Genomic DNA, 27,193 nt, shown 5'->3' on the forward strand with positions numbered 1-27,193 from the left:
CTTAACAGGACTGCAAAAGAGACAAGGAGCAAAAGCAGACACAAAAATATTTCCTTTGCTTGCTGTCAGCACAGTGGGCTGGGATCTGAGTTCAAATCCAGCCTCAGATACTTGCTACCTGGTAGATAATCTGGGAATGAACCTCTCCCTACTTAACAAAGGTGGTCCCCAGATAATATTTACACAGTCTACCAGCTGGTCTATACTGGAAGCTCTTCTTTTTGGGAAGGATCCACCAGAATCCCTCCCCCCTGCTCATGTAGACAGCGCTGGAGAAGTCACAGTCTTCTCAATACCATGGTGACTCACCAGAGAAAGACTTTTCATGAAGGGCAAAGAGAAATAAATGCTTGAAAAATCACTAATTCTACCCTCTAGCAGAGAAAGTCAGAAACACCCAGAATGATTTGGGATGGTACTAGCATCAGGTAAGACTGAAAGAGCTAAGACTGAAAGCAACAAAGCACAGGACTGGGAACCCTGATTCTAACTCAATTTGCTGTGTGACCTTGGATAAGTTAACTAACCATTCTGAAGTCTAGTTTTCTCCATCAATAGAGAACAAACATTCTTCCCTTTCAGGTGATTCCTGGCCCACAGGTGCAGAGATTTGGACCTGGAAGGGACCTTAGAGGTTATCTGGTAAATATCCGAGTTCCAGAGCAGAAACTATCTTTTGCCTTTCTATGTATTGCCCACATTTAGCACAGATCCTTAATACAGGCATAGTAACTGACTAACTGATAGGTTTAGTCACAACAAGGAGGTACCGGGTAAGAAGCACTTACCCCAGCCAATTGCACTCTTGCCCATTAGATACCAAATTAGACCCAAGGTCCTTCTATGGAAAGCACCCAACTAGTGGACTGAAAAGTAACAGATGTCCATTTCCATGCTATTTCTCACTCTGCTGTTCATTTGTGGCCAATATGGCTCTGTTAAGAAAACTTCGGGTCTCTAGCCCACTCTCCACCTGCCCCCCAAGCAAGCGAGCACTCAGCACTGGGCTCTAAGTGCTCCCTCCCTGCTAAGGCATCGGAGGTTCTCACCCCTCTCTCCTCCTCCTCCTCCCCTGCCCCACCTGCCATTTCCCTTCGTTCCACCCAGAGCTGGCAGGAAGGGCGCCAAGCATTTGAGGTTAAAAGGTGAACCCTTTGTAAACAGTGGCTGGAAGTCAAGAGACAGGAAGACCCCCACCCCGAACTGTGGTAATATGTAAAAGCACCATCTGCTCATCTGAAGGTCATATCACCTCAGTGTTCTCCAAGGTCCCTTCCAGCTCTAAATTGGAAATCCTATGAACCGTAAGAACAGCACCCACATCTCAGCATCTCAGGTCTAGACTGAAAATCTGCCTTCTTGGAGTTACATAACAGGAAATATCAAGTATTCCTCTATCTTTTTCATCTTATATGCCGTGCCTGGGGCAGTCAGTCAACCAACAAGCATTTGTCCAGCACCTATCATGTGCCTGGTGTTGTGGGGACACAAAAGGAACAGCCCCTAACCTCAAGGAGAAAATCTACATATTTGTGGAAGAATATAAAAGCACTAGGTGGTACAGCCGACTAAGCGCTGGATATGGAGTCAGGATATGTCCAGTTCAACTCCTGCCACCAGTGACTTCCTCGCTGGGTGGCTCTGGGCAAGTCACTTCATCCTGTTTGCCTCAGTTTCCTTATCTGTAAAAATGAGCTGGAAAAGGAAACTACTCCAGTATCTCTGCTAAGAAAACCCCAAATGGGGTTGGAAAGAGTCATAAGATACTGAAAATGGCTGAACAATGATAACAGTCCATTTGAAATAACTAGAAGTAAGGAGCAGATAACAAAGGCAAGATCTGCAAAGAGTACCCTCTCACATCTCATTTTCTCTTTTTTCTGTCCCTCATCTCCAGCCATTTCAAGTAGATTGGGGGAAGGACTCAATTGATCTGAGCACTCAAATCCACCTCCTCACACTGGGAAATGAATGTAAATTGTTAGCACTACTGTCTATCTACCCAGTTTACTTATACCTTCGGAATCTAATACTTAATGTGCGACAAGAAAATGGGATTTACACACATATATTGTATCTAGGTTATACTGTAACATATATAAAATGTATGGGATTGCCTGTCATCAAGGGGAGGGAATAGAGGGAGGGAGGGGAAAATTTGGAAAAATGAATACAAGGGATAATGTTATAAAAAAAATTACCCATGCATATATACTGTCAAAAAAAGTTTTTATAATTATAAAATTAAAAAATAAAAAATAAAATTAATAAATAAATAATAAAAATTTAAGAAAAAAAAAAAAACAGATCCACCTCCTCCCTGCCCACCTTCCACTATATAGATAAGGTTATCTGAGAATATGGATCATAGGATCAGGAAAGGGCAGAAACAACCTAGTATGATCTCTTCATTTTACCTCTGAGGAAGCTGAGGGCCATGGAGGTTAAATTATCTACCCACAGAAAAGAGACAGAGCAGCTAAGTGGTTCCAGTAGAGTGAAAACAGCCCTAGAATTGGAGTCAGAAGGCTTGGGGTCAGCTCCCATTACCAATCTAGAGACATTAGGCAAGCCCCTTCAAGTCTCCAAGCCAAGTCTTCGACTTCCAAATAAGCATAATATTGGCACTAGCCACCTTATAGAGTTGGAAGGAATGAAATAAATCAAATAAAAGCTGCGAGCACTTGCATTTATGCTCTCTGCATTTTAATAGATGGTTTTCTCTTTCAGAAGCTAAGCAACTTGTTAAGTAAGGATTGCTTCGTCCTTTGTATTTGCAGCCCCAATGCCTGGTACATAGTAGGCACTTAAAAATACTACTGATTGATTGAAAGTGCCATATATAAATGTGAACAAGTGTTCTTATTGTCCTCACATTTCTCTATATCATTGTTGCTCTCGTTACCTCTGTGACAGGTTCTCTTTCAGAACCTTTATGCCTATTTATTGTAGCTCCTCTCTTCCTTCTTGAGTATTCTCTTAGCCTCTGACCTGACTTGCTCAATCTCCCTCCTAATAGAATGGTACTATTTTGTCTGTGTCTTTGTATTCCCCGATGCCTAGGACAGTGTCTGACACACAGTAGGCATTTAATAAATTCATAGGTTCATAGAACCACAGAGTAGGGAGAGATCTAAAAGATCATCTAATCCAGTTCCCTGTTCAATAATAATTCACATTTATATAGCACTTTTAGGTTTACAAAGCCCCTTTGTTCACAAAAACCCTGAGAAATAGGTAATAGTCACTCAACAAGTTGTTATTATTAGCTGGGAAGTCAGTCAACAAACATTTATTAAGCTCTTTCTATGTGTTGTACTAAGTACCAGGGACACAAAGAAAGGCAAAAAGCACCTAACAGTACAAAGATTTTTATCCCCATTTTGCAGATGAGAGAATTGAGGCAATTCAGCAGAAGGGATGCATTGCCACAGACCCATATATTGCCCAGAATTGAGCCTCCTAGCCTAAAAGTGCATCAAATTAAGCCCTACTAATCAACTTCTTCATGTGGCCTAAGTGAAATTAAGCTTTGATTTTAAAAAAAACCTCCAATGTCACCATGCCAGAGGACTGGCACCTAGAGAGTCCTTCTCTTTTTTCTCTCTCACCCTGACTGATCTTCATGTCCACATCTAACCACTGATGTTGCTGCCAGAGTCAAAATGGTTATAAACACAGATTCTGAAAATGATTTGCCTAATCTACTTTTTGGAGGAAAAACCTAGGATTCTTGGCCTTGGGAAGTCCAGGCTGCCAACATGCACTCCCTCCTCTTCCCAAACTGCTCTTTCTTTTAGTCAAATTAGCTTTTTGGTGTTTTGATTGAAACACTGAAGAGGTTACCTAGTAACTACTAGGCTAGGCACTTGGGTTTTTATAAAGGAAAAGAACAAAACCACATGTGTGGGTTAGACACACCTTTTGCTTCATTGGGATCTTTCATACTCTCACAGAACTGCAGAATTTAGAGCTTCCAGAGAAGACCTGAGCAAGCTGGCTCAACTCCCACATTTTACAGGTGAGCTAACTAAGAACAATTGACTTGCCCAAGATCACATGGTTAATAAGAGGCGAAGCTGGGACCCAGCTTTTCTGTTTGCAGTCCAGAGAGCTTTTGACTGACAAAAACAAAAAACAAACAAAAATCACCCCACAACATGTGTGCCCCGGCAGAAGAATGCTATATCTATAGACGATAAATCCATACAAATATACATAACCTCAGAATATAAGATTTGGAAGACAATTCAAAAACCATCTGGTTCATACTAATTGAGAATCTCTTCTATAACATTGCCAAGAAGTGAACAGCTAGCTTTTCTTTGAAGATCTCTAGACAGAGATTCACTCTCTTAAGGCACTCCATTCCCCCTTTGAAAAGCTCTAATTATTGAGATCATTGAAATCCCACCTCCTAAAAGAAGTCATTCTTAATTTTCTTTAATGTCTTCCCTCCCTTGGTTATCTTCAAATCCTCTGACATATAGCAGCTTTCTTTGTATATAATTGTTTGTATATTGTCTTCCTTATCAGATGGTGAGCTTTTTGAGGGCAGGAACTGGGTTTCTTTTTTACCTTTATTTGTATCCCTAGGACTTAGCACAGTGCCTGGCACATAGTAAGAATTTAAGTAATATTGACTTATTTTTATTTAATTTAATATTTAAGTAATATTGACTTGACCCATTTTGAACCAAAAATCTATTCTAAAACTTCTATCTATTAAACTTAATCTTTAGCAATAGGGACACACAGAAAGTCACAAGAAAAAAAAAAAAGAAATCAATAAAATATATCTTCTAATATCTATACACTACTGCACAAAGCACATATGACAAGGAAGGTGAATTAGAGATCCTTATGCTAGGATTCAGATTTGGCCTCATAGGTTTGCTGAGATGTGGTAGGATGAAACTGAAAGGTATATCTTGTTCAAAAAGAAGAGGGTAAGATGTGAGGAGCCACACAGGGAAGCACAGAGGGAGGGCATTTGGATGAAAAGGAAATGAAGCTATATTATCAAAATATACTTCAGAGAGGGGTGTGATAGACACAACTCTAATGGCAAACTAATGGTTACATTTTCAGTGTGAGCATTTAAGTCTCAAAAATCACTACAAATCAGGGCTTGATTTATTGTTTTATTAATTGTCTAAACTTTAAGTGTAAAGCAAATGAAACTTAAAATTGTGTGAAGATAGAGATATAGATACAGACATAAATATAGACATTGATGAAGACAAAGACGTAGACATACAGATATAGAGGAGCTCAATTATTAAACATTTTCCTATGTAAAAAGTTCTAGAGTGCAGAGGAGTGCTGTTGAAAGCTCAAGGAATGAAATCATCACCAGATAGCCAGAGAGTACTGTTACTGATAATCAGCTTGTATATAGTGCTTTAAGATTTGCAAAATACTTTGCCTCATTGTCTCATCTGAGCCTTCCACCTTCCCTGATTATAGATAAACCACTTGGACAGAAAAAGAAAATTGATGAGGAGGTTGGGAAATGGATCACAAAACTATCTTGAAGACATGCGGGTGGTGAAGAGGGGTGTCTGCTGGATTGCCTTTCTTTGCCCAAAGTAGAGGAGATAGTTTAAATAATCTTGCTTTCCTGATTCCTTCATCCTACAAAAGATACAGGGACCAATGTGAGGAACTTCTATTTTAGACCTGATTTTCATGACCTAGGGTAGGACTAATCAGAACCTTGGGAGATGTGGCCATTTCACCTTAGAATTCGTATCAGACAAGGAAAGGAAAGTCAGTTATAGTCAGATGTGTACCCCAGATTTGGGAAGAACAAATTTTGAATAGTTCAGCAAAAGCTTTAGAAAAATTTTCTTCAGGGGAAGTCATCCTTAGAAGGAATGTGAATCTCTGGAGATAAGAACTCAGTGAAGAAGAAAATGGACCACCACCTACAGCAACCATTTCGAATGTACAAGGAACAGATTAAGTTCTTGAAATGATGTGTTTCTCCTTCTTCCTCCCTCCTCCCCCATAGAATGTAAACTCCTTGAGGTCAGAAATTGTTGCATCCTCCAGATCTTGCATATATCAAGGGCTTAACAAATTTGGTTAGACAGAATTGGAAGAAGAAAACAAAAAGGATGGAAGCAGGGGAAGACATGAGAGGATGAAGGTAAAAATGTGGCATCATCCTCAGGGAATAGTGTCAGGAGTGCTGCAGTTCAGAATGTGCTGAGACTGGTAAGGAAAAATAGAGGTGTACAGAAAGGGTTTGTTCAGCTGTATTTGGGGAAAAGAAGAGACAGAAAGAGAGGAAAGAACAGCTCCTCCAGGTGGATTGAACAATGGTAACAAATAACAGTGGAGGCAGAGCTGCTCAACTAAAAATGTGTGTTTGTTTTCTCTGCCAAGCAGAAGGATCTTTGGACAGAATAAAAATAGTTAGTAAGGAAATGTAAACCTCAGATAAAGAGGGAGAATCCTGAGAAAGGATATCATGCTTGATGACTTAAAGTCACTGGACCCAGAGAAGGGGGGAAAGGAAGGGAATAAGCATTTATATAATACCTCCTATGTGCCAAGCATTGTACTAAGCACTTTTTTGCAAATATTATCTCTTTTGATCTTTGAATGAACTATATCCTAGGGCAGGGTAAGATAATTAGCAGACCTGATTGTTGAGCCATCATCAGAAATTTTTTTAGAGGTCATGGTAAACATGAAAGGTATCTCAGACTATAGAGAGGGACTAATGTCTATATTTTCCACAAAGGGAAGAAAATGGAATCTGCAAACTATAATCCAATAAGTTTGACTTTTTTTCTGCCATCTGGTCCAAAAGAATGCCCTCAATAATCTATCAGAGAAGCTAGTGGTACAGTTAATAAAACTCGGGCTCTGAAATCAGAAGGACGTGAGTTCAAATTCTGTCTGAAACTTCCTAGCTATGTGACCCTGGGCAAGCCCCTTAGACCCAATTATGTCAAAAAAAAAATCTATCTAACAATGGTCTTCCCATTTTTACTCAAAGACTTCCAGTGAGAGGGAATCTACTCCTTCCTGGAGCAATCCCTTCAGATTTTGGACAGCTCCAATTATTCAAAAGTTTTCTTGACGTCAAATCTAAATTTACCTTGCAACTTGCACATGTTTCTCCTGGTTCTTCTCTCTGGGGCCAAGTAGGAAAAAGCTTGATCCCTCCTCCACATGCCAACCCTTTGTGAAGACAGCTATCAGGTCCCCACCACTGAGTCATTAATGACTACCCTTTGGGTCCAATCATTCAACTAATTCTGACTCTGTCTAATTGTATTATCATCTAGCCCACGTCTCTGCAATTTTTTTTTTCCCTACAGGAATTTACATGAGAGACTTTGTCTAATGCAGAAGTTCTTAACCCTTTTTGGGTCATGAACTTTTTTGATGAAGCCTATGGATTATTGCTTCAGAATAATGACTTTTGTCGTTCAATCATTTTTCAATCAGGTCCTCCTGTTTGTGACTCTATTTGGGGTTTTCTTAGCAATGGAGGAGTTTGCCATTTCCCTGTCCAGATCATTTTACAGATGAAGAAACTGAGGCAGAGTTAAGTGACTTGCCCAGAATCACACAGTTAGTATGTATCTGAGGCTGGATTTGAACTCAAGAAGATGCCTTTCTAACTTCAAGTCAGAACTCCAAGCCAAACTATACACTGTACCACCTAGCTATCTATAAGTACATAAAATAAAATTTAAAAGGTTACAAAGGAAATCAATTATATTAAAATAAAGTTATCAAAATATCTAAAAACCAGATACACTTAAAAACCAAGTTTACAGACATTAGGTGGGGAACCCATGCTGTAATACCATGCTAAAATCTAGGTGAACCTTATCAACCCATTCTGCTTTTGAATATTCCCATGTTCTACGAGCGTAGCAACCAATCTCTTTTCTAGATGTTCCCTAATCATTGCTTTAATAGCATGTCCTAAAATTTTGTCATGAATCAAAGTCAATTCACTCACCTAGAGTTTACATACTTGATTCTCTTCTGTTTCTGAAATTTCTCATCATACTTTCCTATTCTCCTGGAAGCCCAATCTCTCTATGATCTTTCAAAACCAGCTGGCATTGGGTCACCTTACAAATGCTCGTTTCCCCTTCACTTGAAGATACCCCATCCCATCCCTCAGGAGGCAATCAAAGCTGTTCTTGACATCAAGCCTAAACAACTTCCATTTCTTTCAACTCTTCAATGATAGGTAAGGCCATTCTATCTTCCTAGTTTCTACTGCCTTTTTATATTGTTAGGCAACTAAATGGCACAGGGGCAAAAGCAAGAAGAGACCTCAGAGCTCATTTAGTCCCATACATTTATTTCATAGATGAAGAAACTAAGAGATGATAAATCATTTATTTCTACAAGGTCACACAGGCAGTATTGCAAAGTTGAGATTTGAAGTCAGGTACTCTGATTCCAAATCTAATGCTTTTTCTTCTGTAGTAAATTTTTTCTCCCTCAGTTTATCATAATTATAAGTTAATAGATTACTTAACCTGTTGTTATTGTTGTCATTCAATCACTTAGTTGTATCTGATTCTTTGTGACTCCATTTGAGGTTTCCTTGAAAGGGACACTGGAGTGGTTTGCCATTTCCTTCTCCAGTTCATTTTACAGATGAGGAAACAAAGGCAATCAGTGACTTGCTCAGGGTCATGAAGTTAGTAAACATCTAAGACCAGATTTGAATTCATGAAAATGAGTCTTCCTGACTCCAGGCCCAGTGATCTTTGCACTGAACCACCTAGCTATTCCAGAAGAAACCCAAGAGATCGTCTAATGTTCATCTTATAGATGATGAAACAGAGAGATAATGACTTATTCAAAATCATTCAGTTAATAAGGAAACTGAGATTTAAACACCAACTCCCAATGCTGAGAACTAGTTCTTTCCACTATATCCCATTGCCTACTCCCCATTGTGAGACAGGATTTGGAATTGAGCCAGTATGGCCAAATGGAAAGAATGCTGGATTTGGAGTTGGATACTGGGGTCTAAATCTCATCTCCATTAACTGGGGAATCTTTAAGCAAGTCACTAACCCAAAACAGAGTTTGGGCTATAAGGTCCCTTCTAGCTCTGTGCTTATCATCCTAGCATCTCTAGGAAACAATTCAATTCCCTCATTTTTTCAAAAGTAATTTGGTCCAATGTCACACAAATATTAAGTAAAAGAGGCTGAATTAAAACTCAGGCATTCTATCTTAAAAAATAAAAAATCAATTTCTCCTCCCACTGCACCACAATGGCAATGCCTTCCTACTCATTAGGAAATATCATAAAGATCAGCATGTTCTCATTAAAGTTCAAATTATAGGACTTTAGTACTAGAAGAGAGCTTTAAAAATCCAACCCAACAACTTCAATTTTACAGATCAAAAGACGGAGCACTTGGGAAGATAAGTGAAGTTGCCACAAGAAACAGGATTATCAACCCTTCCTCTTCCAGCTAGCATCAAATTGTACCAAGTCCTCTCAACAATAATTGCTTATATTTATGTAGCAATTCAAGGTTTGTGCAGGCTTTACAGATATTATCCCATTTGAACTTTACAACTCTATGAAGCAAGTGCTGTTGTCATTCCTACTTTGTAGATGAGGGAATTGAAGCTGAGAGAGGTGAAGTGGCTGGTAAGTGTCTGAGGTTAAATTTGAATTCAGACCACTCTTTCCAGTATTTTACCTGGCTACTTCTTTGAATCCCCTCAGCAGAACTCAACAAAGCTTGTGGGTTTTCTAGACAGCCTTGAGAAAAGGGGATGAGTGGAGAAGAGGAAAAGAAAAGAGAAAGGGAAAGAAAGGAAATCAGAGAGGAAGCAAGTAGGAAAGGAAAGGAGAAATGAAGTATGGAAGAGAGAAGGCCATTAATATTTGCCTTAATCTGGTCCTATTGGGCAGTTTATGCTATAGTTTGTTCAAAACAATACAGACCATGCTGTGCACTTTAAGGAACACAAGGAAGGCAACATCTGACAAATCCTCCCTACTCTGATGGATTCATTCCTAGCTTCAACTATGCCTCACTCTACTATTTAATCAGAAATGAATTCCAGTCACAGGAATCCCTAGGGAGTGATCTAGGTGAAATCCTAAGGCTGGAAAGTATCCCAAGAAGCCATTTAGTCTGTGTCCCCTGCCTCCACACAAGCCTGAATTCAAGCTGTCTCCCAAAACTCACCTCTTCATAAATATAACCAGAGAACTAGAAGGAAAAACTTCCCAACAATGAAAATAATTCAAAAGAGAAATGAGCTGCCACTGAGTAGTGAGTTCTCCATCCCCAGAGGTGTTCAAGCAGATTTGAGATTGCCATTCATGGCCATTTATTGTGGATATTGCATGGGGAGAGAGTTGAACCAAGTGCCTTCTTTAGTCCTCCCTACAATTCTCTACTTCTATGAAATAGTCCTAGACTGTTGAGGGTGATGACTGTTGGGAGTTTGGTTTTTTTCTTGCTCTTGTTGCATCTCACTTATATGTTGGGAACTCCCCCGTGTGCCAGCCAAACAGTTCCCTCTACTGTGTTTCATCTCATCACACCTTGATTTTTCTTATAACCTTTTTGAGAAATAGCTTTTGCCTCTTCATTCCTCTTCCCCTTCCCCCTCTCTAGTAGCTCAGCTTGGCCACAGGGAGTGGGTGAGTCTGAGAGAGGTGGGGAGGAGGAGGAATAAAGCATAAGAAAAATATATCAGCTTCAGTTGGGGTTTTCCCCAAAGAGAAAAGTGACTAGAATGTTCCTCTCTACAACCTCCCTCACTGTAAAAACAGGGTCCCCTCATTATTTTAAAGAGGAAAGTGTGGTTTGCCTTCTCTCAAAAAGAGAGAGGATGGAGAGAGGGAGAGGGAGAAAAGGGGAGAGACAAAAGGAGAGGAGGACAGGAGGAATAGAAAGAGAAAGATAGAGAGGAGAGAAAGGGGAAAGGGAGAAGGGGAAAAGAAGGGAGGAGAGGAGAGAGGAGAAAGGGCAGAAGGAAAGGGGAGAAGCAAAGGGGGGAGGATAGGAGGGAGAGAAAGAGAAGGATAGAAGGGGAAGGAGAGAGGAAAAGGAGAGGGGGCAGGGAGAAAGAGAAAAGAAAAACAGCTAAGAATGAACAAGTTAATCCACCTGCCACTGGGGCTGAGTAAGGCAGCATTTCATCAATATACATCCACCCACTCACAATTTCTCTCCCTCCTTCACACGGGCACACATGCACACATATATTATCCTCTCCCAAAGTGTACTTTACAAATAATTACAACAAACCCTAAGCATCCCTTTTTACATAGATCTTCAACTGGGACCTGAAGCCTCTATAGAAGTTCCTTGGGTTTTTTTAAAAGCATCTTTTCTTCCCAAAGGCCCCACAAATCAGCCTTTTCGGTGGATACAGTAAGAATAATATAGGAGTCCTGAAATTATTTCTATCTAATTTCATGCAGGAGATAAATGTGCCAGCAATTACAAACCCCATGCCTGAGCATGTGGGTAATGTTGTCTATGGGGAATCCAGCCGGGAAGTCCAGGCACAGTATAACTTTCCCCCTAGGACAGTTATAAATAGGCTGCTGACATGCTGAGTGGAAGGGTATATACAAAGTTAGCCGTACCCTTTGTGGGTTACAAACATTTGACTCATTTATAAGCCTGTCCCCAAAGGTTATAAATAAAGCAGCCACCACCCTTTGAGGGAGAAAAGCTTCCTTATCTCTCTGACTAAGCAGAGTCATTCTCTCCTCCAATTCAGGACTTTTTACACTTGGTGAGACCCAAACAAAAGAAGCTTATTACCTTGTTCCAGAAAATGACCCTTTGGTCTCAAGTCCCTGTTCTATACCTTTGAATAGAGCCCTCCCATGCCAGGATCTATTGATCAGAGCTTGTCTTGGTACAGAGGAAAGACCTGTGGAGAGATGTTTGCCAGTTTAGTGGCTGCTTCAGAATGCTAGAAATGTTCGACTCTTGAATACTCTGAAATTCTCCCCAGAATATCAGGGTGGTCCCAAAAGTGCACACATACATCTACACATGCACCATCAAAATATACCATGGGAAGAGATGGGAATTGAGACAGCTTCGTCCTTTTCAGAAACCCCAGGCAGCTTTTAGCTCCCAGTCAAGTTTACCAAGAGACAAAAGGCAAACTCTCTCCTCCATTTGAATAATTAGATAAGGGAAGAAAGCTATGGACCATGGGGAATGACTTAATTCTGAAGCAAGCTGGAAAATCACCTTTCAGGCTCTGGGCCTGCACTCAGGAAAACCTGAGTTCAAATCCAGATTCAGATACTTACTAGTTAATTGTATAACCATGGGCAATTTGTAAAAAACCGTTTGCCAAAGTTACTTCAAGTATACCTACCTCACAGGGTTATTGGAAGGATCAAATGAGACAATATTTGTAAAAACTCTTAGCAGAGTTTCTGGCATGTAGTAGGCACAATATAAATACTTACTCCCTTCAATTGCCCTTTCCCCCTTCCCTTTAAAAAATATCCATTGGTCTAAACTGGAAGAGAAACAATCATACTTGACAGCTGAAACGTAGAATGGTTCATCTCTATCTAGGACCCAATATATCATCAACTCTACTGCTATAAATCTGCATAGATTAGAGAGAGCTTCCTTCTTTCTAGTAGGTAAAAAAAGCAATGGTTCTTGAGATCCATCACTGGCTTCCTCTGGGCTTGCTAATGAAGAACGATTTTCCATGATTGGCTCTTCTTTAAAGAGAGTAATTAGTGACCAGAAAGTCTCCCTGCTCCAGCAGGCTCCATAGCTCCAGGTAAGGATTGGGTCCAGATGGCAGACAAACAGGACATCTAGAATTTAAGCAAGTTCACAGATTGACCTCTGCTTAAAGACTGGAATGCCAGTATCGGCAAGGTTAGAAAAGAAAGAAGGCCGTGAATAGGGAAAGACCTCTGGGTATATGGGGAAAGCAACCACAAAATTTTAGAGCAAAGGTTCTTAATGGGCATCCAAGAACTTGTCTGATTCATTTCTTTTTAAATATATTGTGATGACAGCATAATATTGATGTTGATTTCCTTTGCAATACTGTGTATTTGATTTTGTACACTTACATGTACATTTTGTACATTATTTGGAGGCAGGTGATACTATTCACTGATATCTATCTAATCCATCTATTGAGAGAGAACTAGTGTTGGAGTCAGAAGGCCTGGAGCTTAAATCGAGCTTCGGACACTTAGTAACTCTGTGACTCTGGGCAAGTTATTTGATCCTGATTGCCTTGCTAGTAAATAAAATAAAATAAAAGCATTATTTTGAGAATAAGATTGGTAGGCTTTGCTTGAATGCCACTGGAGTCCATGACATACAAAAGGTTAAGAATTCCTAATCTAAGAGTTGTGAAGAGTCCTAAAAGTTAAGGAGAAGTGATTCTTGTAGAAGGCTATGTCAGAGCCAGAACAAATCCCACCAGCCATGTTGGGACAGCATTTCCTGGCTTCCTCCAAAATGGAACATCAAACCCCTCACTCCCCAGACTAGTAGGAAAGCCAAGCTGGAGAGAAGTACCAGTTCTCAGATAGAGCTCTGTGAGATGGAATTCCACATGGGGAATGTTGTGGGGTAAGGAGGTCTTATCAAGCCTAACTAGGACCCAGAGAAAAACGACCGCCTGCTTCAATCCAGGGAGGAGAAAGAAGGAAGGCCTTAGCCTCCACCTTGGCTCTGTGATCCCTGCTGGGAGTAGGTCTGATATCTAAGGAAGCTTCCCAACTCAAGCTCCCAAGAATTTTCCAAATGCTCATGAGGTATCTGCAGGGAAGTCAGCATCTTGCTAACTCTGACACTTTCTCTAAGAAATGGGGGGCAGCTGGTGGCAGTTGGTGGTGCAGTGGATAGAGCACCAGCCCTGAATTCAGAAGGACCTGAGTTCAAATGTGGTCTCAGACACTTAACACTTCCTAGCTGTGTGACCCTGAGCAAGTCACTTAACCCCAGACTCAGGGGGAAAAAAAATGCCATTTTAACCAAGACTTTTCCAACAAGCACTCCTGGAGGCATTTCTACCTGTAATTGATTAGGAAAAAAAAAAACAAACACGTCTCCAAATGTGAATTTGGTTATTCTCAAGGATGATAAAACACAGATAATAACAATAGACACATGATCAATATCTTAACACTGACAAAGCCCTTTACCTTTATATTCATGTTTGTCTTGTCACAACCAAGTAAAGTCTTTTTATCCCTATTTGACATGAGAAAACTGAGTCTTAGAAAATGATTTGATCATAGGAACAAAGCTGATGACTATATATAGGAAGAAGAATTTGAACTCAGTGTTTCCTCCCTCTCACAGCATCAATCTGAGAAATAGCACAGTGTCATTCAAAGTGAATCTGGCATGAGAGAACCCAGGTTCAAATCCTAGCTATATGACTTTGGGCAAGTCACAATTATTCTGGGACTCTGTCTCTTCATCTGTAAAATGATGGCATTAGACTCGATGGCCTTTGGGATCCCTTATCAGCTCAAAAATTCAGAACCTCTGATTCAAGTCCATCATTCGACTGTACCATGATGCCTCACCCGTAAATATACCCTAAAGTCTTTTTTAAAGGCTCCATCTCTCCTATTAAGTGCAGAGATGTTTTCATTCACCTCTCCCAAACAGAAGACATTGTAGCTACATAACACATACACACAATCTTAGTTTTATTGCCCTGAAGCCCGCCTTGCACAAAGAATGTCTGTCTCTTCCTATACCTTCTTCCAGCTGTCTAAACTATGAAACCCACATACTTCCTAATCAGTAGTTCATCCCTAGCAGCTTTAACCTTCACCATAGCTTTCCCTAGTGGGGCAGACTGGGAAACGGGATCTGATCATGGATAGAGCACTTGGCCTACCTCACAGTACCTATCTCACAGGGTTATTGCAAGAATCAAATGAATGATAATTAAGGATAATAATATTAATAATAGCTAGCACTTATATAGCACTTGCTATGTTCCAAGCACTGTGATAAGTTCTGCACAGTTATTCTCTCATTTGAACCTCACAACAATCCTGGAAGGAAGGTACCATTATTATCTCCATATTACAGATGAGGAAGCTGAGGCAGAAGTTAAGTGACTTACCCAGAGTTAAATAGTAAATGTCTGAGGCAGGATTTGAACTCAGGTCTTCCTGACTCCAGGCCAAGCACTTTATTTACTATACCACCTAACTGATATTACTAAAAAGAGTTTACCATAGTACTTGATATATAGTAAGTATTGTATATTTATTCTCTTCCCCCCTCCAGAATCTATTCTGTACTTATTTTAGACCCCACTTATACTAATAGGTTTCATGTTCATGCTAATATTTTTAAGGCATACAACATCTCCACATCAAGAGGCTAAGTCCCATTTGGGTAATTCATTCCTATCCAAATATCTCTTAACCCTACTTGGAATAATCAAAAAGGCAAGAGAATAGCTGATATATTATGTCTCACTTCCACATTGGGAGAAAAAGTAACTCAGTCGGAAAGATTTTCAAAAAATTGCCAAGAGTAAGTAATTATGTGAGGACTTGGGCTCATGCTTCAGGAAATATTTCACTCCTTAAATATCTTCCTTCTTTACCACCTAAGACATTGGGCTACTTTACCAAGGACCTTTCTATAGAAGTTGACATTCCACTGGGAGGTTTCTGGTTAATTCCCATTTCCAGGCAGATCTGTTCATAAATCACTCAAGGCAGGATATCTTAAAAGCTCATTAGTAAAGGAGTTTCTCTACCAATACCCCCATCCCACCCTCAATTATCCATCTGTGCATATCCACCCTCTCACTGCCAGGAAGTTCTTCCTTTAATCCAACCCCAAACCTCTTGGCTATGATTATCCTGAGTGGAGATGCAAAAACACTTGGCCATCCTCCTCCTTGTTCTAATCATTCATATATAAAGATTGACATTCAGTCTATTGGATTCGATTTCTCATCCTAGGAATATACTTCTCCAGGCCACAGCCAGTTGTCTCCAACCTGTTAAGACCCCCAACTAAAAACAGAGCCAGAATACAGAGTTTATTTTTTAAGAGATATTCTAATCACTGCCTCTCACAATTAATTAGAAAAAAAGTTCAAACCGTGATCACCACATACATCATCACCAAGATGGAAAGGAAACAACCAACCATGCTTCCACATTGGAGTCAAAAACCAGGAAAGCAAGAAATGCCAGGGCTATGTTTGCTATAGTCTCTGAGCTTCTGAACACATGAATTCCTTTATGTTAGAAAGGACAAGCCTTCCCAAATGCCCACCACAACCGCCCCCCAGATCCTCACCGGGCAATAGAGAGACCTACAATTGCTTGGACCACTCCCCATCCCCCCTGGCCTTCCCCATTCATATTACTCTAGCAGCAGCAGCAGCAGCATCTATTCCACAGAAAGTGAAAATGGCAGTTTTCTATGGTAAGAATGAGACTAAAGCTTATCTACATTTGACTTTAAAACGCAAATCGTGGATGTTTCCCAAGCCCTGGAGTCTGGCCGCCTGACAGGTGTGGCCAGGGATGGCAGTTCCCTTTTGATCCAGCATCCCCCAAATTCGTGGGGATTGCCCTGATTTCTCCAATCTGGGACTCCCGGATTCCCTGCACTGGACCCTTGCCTGGGCTATACCAGGAGCTCTTCCCATACGTTGGTGCTCGGCGCTAACTAGAGCTAAGGGGTGGGGTCCAGAGTGATCTGTAAAGCAGATCTCTAATCAGCCCTTCCAGAGAACGTAGTTGGCCGCAGCTTGGACCCAGGGACTGGGAGCAGCCTCCATAATGCGGGGAATGGGGGACAGGGGGACGGGGAGAGGAGATGAGTGGGCTGCGTGAGCTGGGATTTACAGGGAAATCCGGGCACCACTCGTGGTTCTCGGAGGGGGGGGGGGAACCTCTGGAGCGACGGGGGCTAAGAAACTCGTTGGGAAACTGCCCTGGGGAGGACGTGAGCTCCAGACGACTTGCCCCCACCCCCTTCCCAGCCGCAAGATCTCCCCGTTCTGATCACCGTCAGACAGGTCTGCCCTGCCCTCGGGATAGGCTGGAGCGAGGGCACTTGCCCCCTTACGGTGGGAAAAAAGACGGGGATTGGGGGAAATCCGAGCACCTCCCGGGTTTGGGTGGCTGGATTTCAACAAGGAATGTGACAGCCTCACAGCAGCTGTGTCCTGCCTCAAAGGAGCTCTATTTAAAATCTTTCAACAGCTGAACAGCATCGAGGAACCCCTCCCATCAACTCCCCAGCACCACCAACCTGTCTCCCGGCAAACCCCGCCGCCCCCCGGCCGCTTCCACACACCCCCAGTAAATCTTAAAAAATAAAAAATAAGCCCAGAAATCCAAGCCACAACACACACACACACACACACACACACACACACACACACACACACACACACACACACACACACACACACACACACTTCAAAAATCCAATCAGGTCCTTAGCCTTTCAGAGAGGAGGGTAACTGGGGAGCCATACACGGGATCAGAAGAAGCCCATCTTCCCATTCCCCTTCCCCACACCGATAGGAGGAGGAAACTCCCACCTCCCGGAGTCCCCTAAGCAAGAGAAGCCCCCCTCCTACCTGTTTGGATTTGTGCTACATGGGAATGACCGTACCAACCAGACAAACGATACTCAAGAGGCTGGTCCTTTCCCGAAGCTACCTACCCCTCGTTCCCTCCTTCCTGCGGGCAAACATTTTTTTTTCCTCCCTAGAAGAACGGGGAAGGGTTGAGGGGCGAAGCTAGGCAGAGCCGGGGGGTGGGGGGTGATGGATCAGGCTAACACTGGCTTGCCTTTTCTGTCTGCATGCTTAAGAGATATCAGGAGCCTCGGAGACAGAAAAGGCAAAGATAAATTGTGTGATGCAAAGTGAGGCCGGGCTGCTTTTCTTCGGTAACTCTAACACCTGTAGCCATTTTTGTTGGGGGAATGTTTACAAGATACTGAACTGACAGATTCTGAGCCCCTTTCCTTGAGAGGGAGACACTTTCATCCTCCTGTGCGTTTGCCCCGATACACCGGGGAAGCTACAGCCACCATACTTTACTATTTGCCACAAGTCTCAGGAGAGAGGACGAGATTAGAAACTTGGGAGGCAGAGGAAGGAGAGGGTGAGGGACAGAAGGGATTTGGAGAGATTTTAATAAACTGATCTTACACAAACATTTCTCTATTTTTTCACCTTGGGAAAATGGAGAGAAAGCGATGGAGTGGAGGTGGTGGGGTGGGATGGGAATAGCACATTCAGGCAAACACATCATCAAGGCAGAGTGTATGTAATTAATTGGTGTGTTAAGCGGCAGGTTTATGCTTTAGTACAAATGAGCCAGAAGGGGGGAAAAATGATTTCTCAGAAGGAATTCTTTAATCCTACCTAATACTGCATCTGAAAAACAGAGAAAGTGTTGGGGGGTGGGGAGTTCTCCTAAGGAAAATGAATTTTCCCTTGATTTAGAGAGAAAGCTATGGGAAGTTAACAGTGTTCAGACATAAAACTAGCAAAATGCCTCTCCTCAATCCTGCCTCTGTCTCTCTCCTTGCTACCTATAATCCTGTCTCCTTTTGTTAAAGGGATAAAGAGAAACTGAAGCCCCTACCTTTGAGTATAACCCCCAAGAGAGCTCGGTCTCTATCACCATAACAACAATGCCAAACATCCCAAAAATCAAAGCATAGTCACTCAGCCGTTTCCTCTTTTCAAACAAGGCTCTCCTGTGTCCCAGTTTATAGCCGATATTTTGGTTTTTCCGTTTATTGGCCTTGGGGAAGGTGCTGATGCTGCTGGTGCCGGAGTGCTGGTGGTTGTGGGTGGCATTGGGATGATGGAGCAGGGTCTGATTAGAATGGTGATCCTCCCGGGAAGAGATGACAATCTCGGGCGGATTGCTGGAGCTAAAGATCTGGAGGGGTTGGCTTTCAGGCTCGGACTCTATGAGGTTTCTCCTGGAGGCACTTAGCCTGCTCAAGGGTTTCATCACCCCACCACTATACTTGCACGAGCTCATGGCTATCTCCGTGAAGGGGTTGCTATCTCTCCTGTGGACCAGTGGGCTCGCCTGTCTGTGTTTGCAGCCTCCTCCGGCCCCACTTGTAGCTGTTGAACTTGGAGAATGGCCAACCAAGTGGTCATTCAGATTAAGCTGGCTGCCTTGCCTAGAGGAAGGGTGGAGGATGGTGGTAGAGTTGGAGGAAGGTGGGGCCCTGAAAGCGGTGGGAGAAGAGTGCAGCAAGCTGTGATGGAGAGGTTGGCTCTGGAGTTGATTGAGCTGGGTGAGGGGCCTTGAAGACTGGGGCGCCAGTGCTGGGGGCGGCTGCTGCTGCTGCGGCTGCGGCTGCTGAGGGGCCAGTTGAGCCGGGGCCGGTGGTGGAGGTGGAGGTGGTGGTGGCTGTTGTGGCTGCTGCTGCTGTTGCTCATCCCCCGAAGATGGACAGGGACACTTCATGTCTTCGTCCAAGTCTCCCACCCCAGAGTCATGGAAGTGCCCAGAAGTGTCCATCTTGGGGACTGGCTGGATTCCCTTCCACAAGCCCCCCCACCCCAATTCTGCTCTCTCTCTCAGGAGATTTTCCTCAAAGAAAGACCGGCATCCGAGATCCCAAGCCAGAGAGTGTCTTGGCTCTGATCCGCTTTTCTTTGGCTCGGTTCGGTTCTCTGGGGTTGCCTAGAGTCCGGATGCTGCCAGTCAAGAATGCATTGTAGTGGGAAGGGGAGGAAGAGGAGCTGGGGTGGGGGGAGAACTCTGCCTCTGGAGGTGGTCTTTAGAAGAGTCTCAGGCAAGGGTCAGCTCCACTCCGCTGAGGCTCAATAGCTTTCCTCTCCTTCTCCTCCTTCCACTGTAACACGGTAAGCCAAACCCACTTATTAGCGGCCGGTCTCATTGGCTTGGCTCGACTCTCCAACCACATCTTAACCACGCCCCCTCCCCCGGGCTCCTCCTCAAAGAGGAGGTTCTCCCAGCCCCTGCCCATCGAGAGGGGGCACAGGCTGGAGGCTGCGCGGGCTGCCGGGAGTTGTAGTTTCTCTCGCCTGATGTCGGAAGCAGCTGCCTTCTTCCCTTTCTGACAGGTACAAGGAGTCTGTCAATCCCAGAGGAATGAGGGATGTAGAGGGGCCAGGAAGGGAGGGAGGAGGGCCAGAAGGCTGAGGAGGTGTGGAGGAGGGGTGGAGATGGAAAGTTCCATCCATGCATGCTTACTTTGTTAGCGCTAGAATAGAAAGTATTCACTGCCCTCCCTGGGCCTCAGTTTCCTCATCTGTAAAATGAGGCGATGAAAGAATCACAGAAGCTCAGAATGAAAAGAGTGCTCAGAGATCATCTCATCCTACCTGTACCCGCAAAGGAGATCCCCGCAAAGGAGATCCCTTCCCACAGAAAATCCTATGATCCTAGTTCCTTTTCAGTGGAAAAATAAACTAAAGACCAGCACGTGAAGTGTTAAACAGCATTTAGTCTAGCACTTCATGTGCAGCAAGCTCCTAATAAATGTTTGTGGACTGATTTTCCAAGATCAAGATGAGAGAGAGACAGAGACAGAGACTAAGAGAAACAGAGACAGAGAGAGGGAAGGAAGGAGGGGGAGAGGGAGGAGGAGGAGGAGGAAGAGGAGGAGGAGGAGAAGGAAGAGGGGGAGGAGGAGGAAGAGAAGGAGGAGGAGGAGAAGAGTATGAAGAAATGAGAATGGTGAATTGAACGTCTCCAAGAAGAAGCAGAATGTGCCCATATGAGAGGTGATCCTGGCTCCCTAATTCTGACACAATATTCTTTGGCCATGAAAATATCAGCCTCCCTGCTGATCACATCCCTTCAGTTGCCCCCTAGGATACTGACAGCAGGGGCTGTGAACAGCTGTCAGGCTTCCAAGCTCAATATTATCATCAACTATTTATGAAATACCTACTGTGTGCAGGGCCCTATTCTGTATGCTTAAAGAATCACCCCCCCAAAAAAAAAAAATGACCAGTAGTGGAATTTGTTCCCATCTTACATGAAAGTCAATTGATTTAGGGAAAGGATCTTTCCCCATGACCTTTGCTTCCCCTCTGCCTCCTTCCTGCTCTTTGACCCTTGCCCTCCTTAGTGTTTCTCCCTCAGAACACCTAATGGAGGGACAATTAAACCCAACCTATTTTGCTTATTCTGAGAAGCCTTGGGGGGGAGGAGGAGGAAAGGAAGGAGGGAATTAGAGCAAATGACTAAAATGATGTTTTTGGATTATCTGTGTATATTGATCATCAGATTCTTCCCTTAATTCAAGATAAACAGAAACTGAAGATCACTTTCAGAAAAAAAAAAAATCATAATTTAAAAAGCCAGAAAAACAAAGGTTGGATGGCAACATGCGAAGACTTTTATGAACTGAGAAAAATTGGAATTAGTGGTGTCACATAATCTACATACACAAAGACTACATAATGTAAGAACAAACACTAAATGAAAGCCAAAGTCTGAGTTACTAATCTTATACAAATTCTATAAAGAAACTTCTAGGAGGGAACCATAAGGTCAGTATGTTGCATACATTGTCAGATATAGACAAGGTATGGGTGAGATTGGGGTTTTTTTTCCCTTTACTATTTTACTCTTACAAGAGTAAATCCAATGGGAAGCAGGGGGTGGGAGGCCATATTCAGAAATGACTGACATGAAAGCAAAACACATTAATAAATCTGTTTTGTTTTTAAAGAAGACCAAGTTTGTTAAAATTTTATTTTGTTCTGGTCACCTGGGTTAGACTCTTAACTGTGTACTGGGAAATTTCTTCACTTTTAAGAAGGGCTTGTATTCCCAAAGAAGGAACACTGGGAACTGAATATAAACTGTTAGCACTACTGTCTATCTACCCAGGTTACTTATACCTTCGGAATCCAATTCTTAACGTGCAACAAGAAAATTGGATTTACGCACATATATTATATCTAGGTTATACTGTAATACATGTAAAATGTATGGGATTGCCTGTCATCTAGAGGAGGGAGTAGAGGGAGGGAGGGGAAAATTGGACAAATGAATACAAGGGATAATGTTATTTTAAAAAATTACTCATGCATATGTACTGTCAAAAAAATTTTATAATTATAAAATTAATTTTAAAAAAACAAAAGCAGTAAAATCTGCTGTATTAATGCAGAAAAAAAAAGATGGGGTTGTATTCTAAGCTTCTTTCTAGGGTCCTATGATCCTAGTTATTCAAAGATATGTGCATTCTTTATTGAACACACCTCATACATATTATAGATGTGTGCATGCTCACAGGATGATGCCTTAGAAAGCCAGGAACCGATTCTGTTTGGTTTGCCAGTCGGATTTCAGATTTAAGTTAATATCTTCCTCATGAAAGGCAGCCTGGCAGAGTTGCTATCATACTGGTCTCCTCAGTCATGCCCAGGTTCAAAGCCAGTCTTAGACACTGGGAAAGTCATTTGACCATTAATTCTCTAGACTATTCTCCAAGACTCTAGTTAGAGAGAAGGTAGATATCAAGAAAGTCTTTCACCAAAAATCCCTTACAACAATGAAATCACAGATATGATTTTAAAAATATTCTTAATAAATCATCATTCCTATTATTAATAACAGGCATATTGAAATCTAGATTAGCTTTGATTTCCAGTGCTTGATAATTCTGGATCAATTTCAGGGAACAGAAACAGTTCTGTACTTTCCTGTTCTTCCCCTTATGTTCCAGAAAGGGTTGGACCGATGATGTCTGAGGTAGCTTCAGTTCTAGTATTCTGAGGTTCTGAAGTCTTGGACTTTGCTGCCCAACACTGTCAGTACCTGAATTATGGGTTTGGGCTGATCTGTCATCTGGTCAGTCAATAAAGATTTTTAAAGCATCTACTATGTTCAGGACACTATGCTAAACACTAGGGATAAAAAAGAAAGGCAAAGGACAGTTCCTGTCCTCCTTATAATGTCCTATGACATTCATGTAAATAAATGTGTACAAACAAGCTAAGTCCAAGCTAAAAAAGAAATGGCTATTGTGGTTTGTTGTGATCAACAGAGAGAAAGCTCTAGAATTAAGAAGGATTAGAAAAGGTTTCCTGTAGAAAGTGGGATATTATCTAAGACTGAAGGAAGTCAGGGAAACCAAGTCTGAAGAGAAAGGGGAGCACTGCATGCATAGGAGACAGCCAGGGGTTAGGGATTCACTTCATCCTTCTGGACCTTTATGACATGGACCCTGTTAATCTTCACCTCACTACATGACTATTTTCTCCTCTCTGAGTTTCTGTGGGACTGCTTTTTCTTGGTTCTCTTTTTATCTGTCTCTCACTCCTCCTTTTCCTTTGCTAGATCAACAACTCACCAGAGAAACCCTTTTCTCTTTTTTCTCTAGACTTTCTCGCTGCTACTGCCTGATTGAGAAGGTTGTGGGAATGCACAACCTATTTTTTTTTTTTACTATTTTTTTGGTGATTTGGGAGCTTTCTATCACCTAACTTAGGTCAATTTTGAGTGTGTCCATCAGCAGAAATATCAAGTTCATGTGTCAGAGAGACCTTGGTGAGACTACTGGGATGATAATTTGAATATAGTTCCACCTGGTGGGCAAATTATATATCTCTCAGGGATATCAAACCCCCAGGCTTCAGGAACTAGCAAAACTTCAAATGCTACTAAACAGGGCTATAATATAATTAGAAAGTGTTTAACAAATAAATAAAACTAAAATATAACAAATCAAGCAAATTTTGTTTTTTTAAGTCAATATATGTCTTCAGAGATCTATTTCTAATTGTTTGATATTGGTTTCATAGTTAACAAAGTGACATTCTGCCTTCTAGACTTAAGGGGGATGAATAGCACATGTACCTATATGGGCTACTTATATATCCCCATTATCACATGGGATACCCACCAAATGTATGTAGAGTCTACACTTATGTCCCACATGCCATACATATTCCAGGAACTGTGCTAGATGCTAGGAATACAAAGACAAAATCATATATTTCCTGATCTCAAGGAAGTTAATTCTAGTATAAATTACTTTCTAACAAACAGGAGCTGTTTAAAAAGAATGATGTGGCTGCATAGGAGGCTCACTAACCAATTTAGATTTTTTTAAAAATGTATGTGTGGAAGTTAGAAACAAGAATAAGTAGCAGAAGATAGATACAAATAAATAACAAAGTCTAATAATAGTGCCAGGAACTCAAAGATCAGAATAACCTGCCAAAGAGAATTATTTAAAAAGTTACCTTGGGGAAAAGAGAAGGATCAAAGATAGAAGACTATCATTTTGGGGAAATGAAAAAATGATAGAATGTCAAACTACTCGATTCTTATTTTATTTCTTTCTAGGGTCCTATGATTCTAATTATTCAAAGATCTGTACGTTCTACCAGAAAGAAGAATTATCTTAGCCTGGAAAAACTAAAAAAAAATCATTTATGAGTAAATTGATACCCAAGATCAGTAAGGAAATAGTAAAAGAATAACTAAGTGACTAATCCTACACAATCCTACACAAACTACTATTAAACTAAATAAACTAATAAACGAAATACTACTAAATTCCTAAATAGGGGTAACTACATGACACCTTGCTTTATAGCACTGAGCTTGGAAAGAAAATTCATCATCTTGTGTTCAACTCTGGCCTCGGACCCTTCCTACCTGTGTGACCCCAGTCAAGTCACTTAACTCTATTGACCTCAGTTTTCTTATCTGTAAAATAAACCAGAGAAGGAAATGACAAACCACTCCAAGTTTCCAAGGAAAACCCCAAATAAGATCACAAAGAGTCTAAAATGTCTGAACAGGATACCAAAAGTATCTGACTCATCCTTGACTCCTCCCTCTCTTTTTTCCCATATCCAACTAGTTACAAGGTCTTATCAATTGAACTTCCACATTTCTTCATCTCTGTCCCCTTTTCTCCACTCAGGCAGCTACCATACTACTTCAGACATTTTTCACCACTCACCTAGTCTTTTGTAATAGCCTCCTAACAGAACCTCTGCCTCATTTCCCCTCTAAACCATTCTCCACATAGCTCACAAATTGATATTCCCAAAGCACAAGTCTGACCAATCATTCTCCTACTCAAAAAGCTTAAATCTTGCCTTAAATCTTAAAACCATCTTGCCTCTATTTATCTTAATAAAAAGAGATAATGTTTATATGGCATTTTAATATTTACAAAATACTTTACCCAATGATCTATCTAATCCCACAACAATACAGGAAGGCAGGTGCTATTGTTATACCCATTTTATAGATGAAAAAAGTGAGACTGGAAGAGGTTAAATAATTTTTTCAGGGTCACAAAATCAAGAGTCAAATTCAGATCTCCTGACTTCAAGCCCAGTATATACCTACTATGCCACCTTACTGGTGATAAAATACCCATTCCATTTCTGTGTCATTAAAGTCCTTCACAATCTGATTCTAACCTAATTTGCAAGCTTTATTGTTGCACATTAGCTCCCTTCATACACTATGTTTTCATCAAACTAGTCTATTTGCTATTCCTCATACAGGACATTGTATAAATCATTTTTGTCTTTGCACAGGCTATCCCTCATGACTAAATATGCTCCCTTGTCATCTCTACCCCCTTAGAATTCCTAGATTCCTTCAGGACTAAACTCAAGCAACCCCTCCAACAGTTAATGTCTTTTCCTCCAAAAATTACTATGAATTTATTTTGTCTGTTCATATTTACTTATCTGTGAATATGTTGTCTGGTCTCCCTTCCCCTCCAAGGCAGCTAGGTGGTTCAGTGATCAGAATTTTGGGCTGAAACCAAAAAAGACCTGAATTCCAATCCAGCCCCAGACAGTTACCTAAGCTATGTGCTAGATATGACCTTATGTAAATTATTTAACCTCTGTTTGCCCCAAGTTCCTCTACTGTAAAATGGAGATAATAATAGCACATATTTCACAGGGTTTTAGGGAGATTCCAAAGAGATAATATTTGTAAAGCATTTAGCGTGTTACCTAGCACACATAGGGTGCCATATGCTTATTTCCTTCCTCGACTTCCCCATAAGCTCCTTAAGGGATTTTTTTCATTTTTGTTTTTATATCTCTAAGACATAGAATAGAGCAAATCTAATGTCTATTTTGTTGGGAAGATCTATTGAGATGATATTTGTAAAGTGCTTAGCACAGTGCCTGGAACATAGTAGGTGTTTTTTAATTGTTTATTCCCTCCTTCCCCTCCTTTATTCCTTCTCCACTTAAAAAGAAGAAAGAAAATTAAGTCAGCAAACTCCAGACCAATGAGCTTAAATTTGTCATAGAAAAATTCTAGTACACATTATTATAGGAATAATTAGAGAACATTTAGAAAAGGTAGCAAAGATCACTATTTTAGGAGCAACATTTTAACATGCAAAGCCCCCATGCAAGTTAGTCTAGTTTTTCCTTAATAATAATAGCTAGTATTTATGCAGTTATATAAGATTTGCAAAGAACTTCACAAATAACATCTCATTTTATCCTCACAACAACCCTAGTACCCTTATACTATTATCACAGAGAAGGACCCTGAGGCAGACAGACTAAGTGACCAGTCTAGTCATAGTCTAGTAAATATCTGAGGCATGATTTGAACCAGGTCTTCCAAATTCTAAATCCATTACTCCATCTACTATACCACTGACATCCTCAGCACTGGATTGGCTCAGGGTTCAGGCTATTGACATCACTTCTTTGTCATCTGAATAAAGAGCAACCAAGAGAGTTCTGAGACTTGGCAGGTGGATTATATTGGACAACTCAGAAAAGGGAGTTCCTTTTCTCATCTGAATCAACTCCATATATCCTCAATTTCTATTTCTGATGAATCTCCATCTCCTGTTACAGTTAAGTAAAACTGCCTTTGTTAACTGTTGAAATATGTATGTGCGTGTGTGTGTGTTATTTTATTCCAGTATCATACTTAAACTACCAAGGGACTGGTCTGAGTCAAGCCCAACCCATAACAATCACAAAAAGCCAGCATGACTTCATAGAGAACATAATATGCCAGATTAATCTCTCTTCCTTCTTTGATAAATCAGGAGAACTTTATAAATATGATTGGTCTGGATTATAGCAAAGCATTGGACAAAGTCTCTCATGTTGTCCTTATGGGAAAGATGGAGAATCCAGTTTGGTAGCTTTATAAATAGACCCAAAGAGTAAGCTTCAA

At 41.3% G+C, this 27,193-nt stretch overlaps 1 protein-coding gene across 4 annotated transcripts in view; it reads right to left on the reverse strand.

The window, feature by feature from the left end:
- The window catches only part of KCNN3 (potassium calcium-activated channel subfamily N member 3), a 396,953-nt gene that overhangs the window by 274,165 nt on the left and 95,595 nt on the right, over nt 1-27,193 (reverse strand). For 2 of the 4 annotated variants that reach the window (XM_074262166.1, XM_074262167.1), the window contains exon 1: nt 18,638-19,908. The exons of 1 other annotated variant lie outside the window; for it this stretch is intronic. In XM_074262166.1, coding sequence (XP_074118267.1) covers nt 18,638-19,537 — 900 coding nt within the window. In that variant the 5' untranslated portion in view covers nt 19,538-19,908. Of the gene's footprint in view, nt 1-18,637; nt 19,909-27,193 lie in introns of those variants that run through there. One more of the 4 variants, XM_074262165.1, reaches the window with a different exon arrangement.

The sequence above is a fragment of the Sminthopsis crassicaudata genome, chromosome 4, assembly GCF_048593235.1.
Source record: "Sminthopsis crassicaudata isolate SCR6 chromosome 4, ASM4859323v1, whole genome shotgun sequence".
NCBI lineage: Eukaryota > Metazoa > Chordata > Mammalia > Dasyuromorphia > Dasyuridae > Sminthopsis > Sminthopsis crassicaudata.